Here is a 7,727-nt window from a genome sequence, read left to right on the forward strand (position 1 = left end):
TTCCACATTCACTATTTTGAATCGAATAATGCAACTTTCGCGCCAAGTAGTAACCGCATTCAAATCGATGCGGTTTCGCTGTTTACATGACAGATGAAACCGCATCGTTTGGAAAACGCTCCACTTTTGGCAGCGGTTTCAATAACAGTCTCGGTCTGTGTCGTGTAAAAGGAAGGTGTAACTGTATTGTAATCGATGCGGTTACGGATGAAACCGCATTCGTGTAAACGTTGCCTTAGTTAACAAAGTGTAGTGTGCCATTGACATGAGGCATCGTTTACACGAACGCATCGATTTCGATGCGGTTAAACCTTCTGTTTGCACGACAGCGATCGAGACTGTTATCGAAACGGTGTCGATTTGAAACCGGTGCCAGTGGAGAGTTTTCAAAACGTTGCGGTTTCATCTGTCGTGTAACAGCGAAACCGCATCGATTTCAAATTTGCATTGTTCAATTCAAAATAGTGATTTTAGCACGTAGTGTAGCGCTTGCTTATACTATCACAACTTGGATTTTCTGGCAAAAACCGTTCCGTGTTAACACTTCCAAACAGCATCGATTTTGACGCGGTTTCGAAGTCATGAAACCGTGTCGATGTGAAACCGCGTTCGTGTAAACGCTGCCTGAAAATTAAGATTTATGTTCAAGAGTTAGATTTGTATGAGAATGCACGATCATGAGATGCACACTATTATTAGGGGACCTATGTCCCATTGTCTCTCTTCTTGCCTTTCAGCAAATGTGTAAATAAGGGTTGACGTCACAAATTAAACTGCATCGCTGTTTTCAAACGTTAACACGGTATCGAAACCATTCCCCTTTATTGCTCGGTTATGGATCAAAGTATGACCACTTTTCCTGTCTTTCAAAGCCAATAATAAAGTGAATTTTTAATAAAAGACGGTGCCTACTATTATTATTGCGCATACGTTCTGCGCATCTCGAGACACTGTGGGTGGTGCTTATTAATACAGGGATATTTTTGAGCGGTTCAAACTATGCGGAGAAAGCAGGGGGGTAACCGTGCATATTTCAGTGATAATTAAGCTTTAATTTGGAAAGATTGCTTTGTATTTTAAAGCTTATTACGAATAATACTACGGTAATGTGCACTTAACAGGCGGAAGGCCCAGTTGGACACGCCTCTGACGTGTCGCTTTTTTTCGTGGGGTGCGGGGGCAAGCTTCCCCGAAAATGTTTGAAATTTTGACTGTCATAAATGCGTTTTCGTCGATTTAAGAAGGTACTAAAGTTCAAGGCCATTCGTGATGTTTTCAAACAACTTCTTGTTGCCTCTTTCATGAAAATATGTCACTTTGTTTGAACACGTGCCCTCGGTGTCTCGTGCCGATTCTGTCGTAGTAATAACGCTTTCTTTGAATTTTCACTTGATCCGCCAGAGTTTGATGAAGTAGCTACGGTAGAGTTGAAGAAATTCCCTGTACCGAGCACCTCAAAATCACCTTTCCTCCTTTTTTCCGCCGACATTTCAGCTTATACGCATGATCGGTTTCTCGGGTGAAATTTACCGTGGAATTCACTATTTAGGCAGCGAAGAAAATGACATAATTAAGCAATATCCGGAAAAACCAAAACGCGGACAATTCAAAATCTACATATTAAGTATGTATGTTACCCGACACGGTTGAAATACAGAAACTGCAAGTGTACACGAACTAGAAATACCGCTGGCCAATGAGCTTTTTACCAAACACACGAGGCCAGCGTGCCGGCCTGCGTAGCAAGCATTTCCAAGGTAAGGGCTTTTGATGTTTTGACCGAAAAAAAAAGGGCGAAAGCTCTCTTCATTTTTTGCTCGGTCAAAACATCGAAAAGAATCCCACGGAAACGCTTACTACGCAGTAATGGACCACGTTTTACGTATCCATGTAATGAATCAACCTTTGGGACATTTCTACAGCCAGTCTCCGTCAGTACAGTTTGAGTGTGTAGTACATTTTTTTTGTCACAAATTATAAAATAGATGAGGAATCCCAAAAACTCGCATTACTTGATCACCCAGAAATTTATTCGAATAGCCGGCAATTTTTTCCGACTGTCAGCTTCTATCTGCATCCCTGTTAACCAATACTTAGCTTTTTTATTCGTTTTGGATACATGCATTCACAAATACACATTTCGAAAAGACCTATAGATGGTTTGCAACCAATCTCTAGACACAGATAACAATGCTGCAATGTGCAATCGCTGGTGGACGAACAAAAGGAGTTGAGAAATCTTTTGTTTTCGTCCACCAACATGGCGGCGATGACGTCACGTGAAAACCAACAGTTTTCAGAATCAATTCATACAGAGATGAAAAGATAATGAACTTTTATTGAACAAAACCTAAAGTAATTAGCATTTCATTTTTCTCACCAAACTTCCATTTGTTCCAACTGCTGTTTGCATTGGAATACCTTACAGTAACGAACGACAAATCTGTACTCGACAGGGCTTCAGATGGCGCACAAAAGTGCATTTGCTTTGTAAATGCGGCTTTGTACAAATGATATTCAAAAGGTATGAAAATTATTGGGTTCAATGCATGTTTCACGGACAATATAAAAAAACTAATTATCAATAAATTAATAGCAGTGAGATATGACGTAGAAATCAAGTTATTTACAAATGAGCGTAAGTTGAGCCGTTCATCTTGATGAGCACAGTCCATTTTCATCTTCTTCCAGTTCTATTTGATACTCCAAACTCTCTGATTATATGTTCCAAGTCCTGCAGTCAACAAGAAAAGATAAACTTCTCAAAACTACTCAACGTTTGTTTCTTTGGGAAAGTCCAAATCCGGATTCTTCAGTGTAGTTAAATGCCGATTTTCCGTTTCTTTACGAAAACCCGAAAATGAATTATTGATCCGAGGAAACCACTATCCGAGTAGAGTCATTATATCAAATTTGAATCCGGATTTTTAGTATTCATGATACGTGCGTTTCTTTGGGAGACGGATCCGAAAAAACTAGGTTTGTACCAACAAAGACAACTAAGAGTTATTGACGTGGAAATATCTCTTGAAATTTTAAGATCAGTCTACACATGTGTTCGAGGGTCTAGAAGCCCTTTTCACAAGAATGCGGACTTTTTAGATGACTTAAGTGTTAATGCAAAGACTGAGGACATTTTATAATTTAGTGTTTATAAATCATTTTTAGAGTAGTTCTAGTTTTGTAGTAGACCGTGTATTTTATTGAGTCTTGTGAAAGTACACACTCCCGCCAATTTGCGTGAATCATGGCTAGGGCTTTCCACAAGCTGCTCAAGACTTTCAAAAAGTTGCTCGAAAGTTGCTCATAAAAACAATTTTGTTGCTCTCTTCCTTTATTTGGTCTGATGCAAAATATGCAAATTGTACAACCAAAGTAAGATTTCTAAGAATTTTTGTGCAATTTTGCGGCGTCAGCAGCCTTGCTAAATACCTTTGTCCTCAATTAAAACCAAAAACTGTATGAATAAAGACTACACATTAATAATCTTACTCCTGCTTCTGCGGCTACTCTCAAAGGATCTGACTGACCTTCTTCATCTGAGACACTCGAGTCAGTCGAGTGTGAATCTTCAGCCGCCATTTGAATTTTCTTTAAAAAAACACTGACGGGACAGCCCGGCTGGAGGCTACATGCATTTTGCCCCAAGAGGAGAGGATCTACCTCCTTTTTCACAGTAAATTTAATATTGTCTACTAAAGAGGAAGCAAGGCCAATTTAAGCACTAAAAGCTACTCCGATTTCTCAGAATTGGTGGAAAACTGGGAATTGCTCAGAATCATTGCTTGAAACGAAGAAAGTTGTTCAAACTATGAGAAATACCAAAAAGCTGCCGAGCAACTTGTGGAAAGTCCTAATCATGGCGAGTTTTTCCTTCAATGTACCCGAAATTTGTAGAAAGTCGTAAACTTTTCGCAGAACTTCAATTTGATACAAATGACATTAAAGGCAGGTTTACACTGTACGATTTGTCGGCCGGTTTTGTCGGGCCGATAAATCGTACCGTGTAAATTGTGTAAGATGTGCAATTTTTCCTCAAACGATCTTCCCGTTGTCCTTTTAGTATCCGCCATTTTGAACGCTATATTTTTTTAAGTATTTATGTGCATTACCGACTCGCATACCATTTGATTGAAATTGCGGCTTCTCTCGGGGAGTCGGCCCGACTCCAAAAAAACTGAGAAGGGAAGGTTCCAGATTAGTAGTATGGTGGAAATGAAAATTTGGTTTTATCAAACGTGTTGATAAAGGTCGAATTACCACCGTGAACGAATTGGAAGGCTGACGTTTCGAGCGTTAGCCCTTCGTCAGAGCGAATAGAGGAATTGTGGGTGTTGTTGGTTTTTATGAGGTGTGGGGGAGCTTTGCCATTGGTGAATATATGGTAACATGAATTTGTCAATAAATTCGGGGATGAGAGGCGTTCATTGATTCCGTGAGGATAGAGTGTACCAAGTTGAAAAATGAATTTTTGTTCCAGGTTTTTGCGGCTTTCTGTGTTCTCGTGATCTAAGGATAGGCCGCAAATTCTCATGTTGTGGTCGGAGTGATTAGGAAGATTAAAATGGTGCGCAACTGGTTTTGACGCATCTGTGCCGTTTCTTTCTGCAACTCGTAGGTGTTCGCGAAAGCGGTCCGCCAATCTTCTCCCTGTTTCGCTTATGTAGGTCTTCTTAGATAGTGTGCAGGTTATGCAATAGACGACTTTTGTGGAGATGCATGTAAAGTGGTCAGTGATTTTAACGGATCGATTCAGTCCTGAGATCTTAACCATGTTAGAAATAAAAGGCCAAGTTTTGCATCGCGTGCGTGTACATTTGAAAAATCCCGGTTGGTTGACAGAAGCGTCAGCTTTTCAAATCGTTCACGGTGGTAATTCGACCTTTATCAACACGTTTGATAAAACCAAATTTTCATGTTTCAACCTCCCACCGGCGCAGCACCACAGTTTCTTAAGCAACTATAAATTTATGTATGGTGGAAATGCCGAGTTCTCAACAACTGGAGTGAATTAAAAAGTAGTGTTGACTAAGGACAAACAGCCTCTGCATCAATTTAAAGGAATATTCGTACATACAGTGCAGCTAAAACCCAGCGCAGAATGGGTTCTATGGTTTGTTGTCCTCAGTTATTTCTAAAGAAACTATTGTAACACAAAACCTAGCCCGCATAGTAGGCAGTTTCGTGAATTTTAGAAGCTTCGTTCCACCGGGGTTGACTTTTCCAGTAATCGTTTGAATGTAAGGTGGACCGAGCAAAGGGGAAGGGGGGAGGGGGGAGGAGAAGGAGCGAAAAACCGCCTGCAATCATCTTCACAAAATTTTCGAAACTCCCGTTCGCCAGGCGACGGGAAAAATATCGTTCCCGATAGGTTTATTAAGTGTAAAAAAAAATCCGCCTGTCAGTCAAAATTTACTGCTCCTTTTCGTGAAAGTGTATCGTAAAGACAAAACAGAGCGGAAAGAGCCGACGATCTGTTGTCAAAAAAAAAATGTAGAAACTTCCTGGCGGGAGCTTGGATTTTCTGCTGTTCTTATAGAAAAGCAGAAAGACGTTGTAAAGCAAATGGGGTGATATTTTGGCGGTCCTCCCCACGGGATTTGGCAAAAGCTCCATATTTCAGCTTTTTCTAGAAATAAAGGAGATGACCGGCGAAATGTGTTCTGCATTAGTAATCACACCTTTGAGAAGCATCATCGATGACCAGATTAAAGAAGCTGAATGATTAGGGCTCACGGTAACCTCGTTGGCGGCTACCAGCTAGTGACCGCATCGGCAGAAGATGCGATGGACAAAGCACTTCTCAAGGTGCTGAAAAGGGCATTCTAAAAACTCCATATTGTTGTCGACGAATCGCACACAATAGAAACATGGACAGGGAAACGATAACGGTAAGTTGAAATCTTAGCTCGACCGTGTAAATTTTTCCCTACAGCGAAAGATGGATTGTATTTACGCGAATGTTTACAAAAGGCGCGCTATGATTGGTTGGTAGTTGACATAAACCCCTGTGCTCGTCAAGCATGATTAAAAATAGGAGGTTTCGAAAATCTCGTGGGGATGATTGCTGGCAGTTTCTCGCTCTTCTCCTCGGCCCCTTCCCTTTTGCTTGCTCTTTTGACTTCGGTCTAGGTTTTCGCACGACAATTACATTTAAAAGATCACACGAAAGTCAACCCCGGTAGAAAAAAGCTTCTGAAATTCACCAAACCGCCTGCTACGCTGGCTACACGACTCCCAATAGTGGCAAACGAGTGACCACTTCTGATAACAGCTCCCATTATTTTGAGTGCACGGTGACTTCTCAATTGACCGAATGCAAAAATGGCCGCCAACAAATTATTCTTTTGTCTTTGTGTTAATTAGCCTTACTAGCCTCGTTTTACAGCCCAAATTCTGTCAATTTTATGCATGTGACCGAGGCTAGTTAGGCTAATTAACACAAAGACAAAAGAATAATTTGTTGGCGGCCATTTTTGCACTCGGTCAATAATTATTCTAATTGTTAGACAATTAGCCTCACATTCTGTCTAGCCTGAGGCTAGACAGAATGAGCTCACACACCTGAAGAAGTTGTGTCTTGTCGTGACAATATCTATGTCTATGAAGGCAACACTGAAGTACACTGTAGCACCTTTCAAGCGTTTCTATACAGGCCTCCTTGGTTGAATCAACTAACAAATGCAACAAGGAATCGAGTTTTTCTTTCATGTCATCAGCAACTTGACTTCGAATGATATCGGCGTTATCTGGCAACTTGTCAAGCTCTCCCTTCTTTGCACTATGGGATGACATGTCAAGTTCTATCTCTGGCAGAGTGTTCGAGTTGCTGTCCCCTTTGAGAAAGAGAAAATCGCATGATGGTAAAAATAATCAGAGAGGTTTTCAAGCAAGAGTCAAAAGTAATAAAATACTGGTGGAATCGGATTCCTTTATAAAAATCCCTATCCTTAGTTGTTAACACCAATGGCAATTCGGGCGCAAATGTTCTTCATGCTGTGAGCAAATTGCATATGCTTGAGTCAAATCCCGACTTGTTGCACTATCAGCTCTTGCTAAGTTTGATGGGAGTTTCAACACCCTTCATTATTAATTAAGAACTTTACCAACTTGCACCAATTACCAATAATTAAACAGACCAGAACATAAATAGGGCAGGGAGGGAGGGAGATCAGCGCAACAAACATGGCTATACTTAAAAGAAAAAAGGTAAGTTATAACGCCGCACAATTCACCTTTATCACTCGGCGGCCATTTTGGAGTCCTTGGGGAATAAAGGCTTTGTCTTTGCATTGTCTTTGCCCGTCCAGCCTCACATTGAATGAGAGGTTCGACGGGCAAAATCTTTTGTTTGGACATTGAGTGATATGGGTCTATTGGAAAGACTAATGGTGCAGTGGCAACGTTTAAGTCCTGATATACAAAACTACGGTTTTCCATTCTCTAGAAAAACAAGTGATGAAGTGACTTCTTTGAACACCAAGAATAATTATTAAGAATAATTATTAACGGCATTCACTGTTGCACCTTTCAAGAAAGTCTTAGGGCGCGTTCGATTGCACGTATTCCGGAATAGGAATGCACGGAATAGAAGTTAGAAACGCTTCGTTTTTTCCCGAGATTCACATTAATATTATCAAACAACTGCTAAAATGCTATTTTAAAAATAGCTTTATTATCCTTGTTGCTTCAAGACGCCACATAGTGTTTTAAATCATCACTCTACG

At 40.6% G+C, this 7,727-nt stretch overlaps 1 protein-coding gene across 1 annotated transcript in view; it reads right to left on the reverse strand.

The window, feature by feature from the left end:
* Window positions 1-2,099: 2,099 nt before the first annotated feature.
* Window positions 2,100-7,727, reverse strand: part of LOC137967268 (ATPase family AAA domain-containing protein 2-like) — a 31,817-nt gene continuing 26,189 nt past the window's right edge. The window contains exons 19-20 of the mRNA XM_068813789.1: window positions 6,565-6,836; window positions 2,100-2,734 (exon numbers count right to left, since the gene is read on the reverse strand). Coding sequence (XP_068669890.1) covers window positions 2,678-2,734; window positions 6,565-6,836 — 329 coding nt within the window. The 3' untranslated portion in view covers window positions 2,100-2,677. The remainder of the gene's footprint in view (window positions 2,735-6,564; window positions 6,837-7,727) is intronic.

The sequence above is a fragment of the Montipora foliosa genome, chromosome 8, assembly GCF_036669935.1.
Source record: "Montipora foliosa isolate CH-2021 chromosome 8, ASM3666993v2, whole genome shotgun sequence".
NCBI classification, from domain to species: Eukaryota; Metazoa; Cnidaria; class Anthozoa; order Scleractinia; family Acroporidae; genus Montipora; species Montipora foliosa.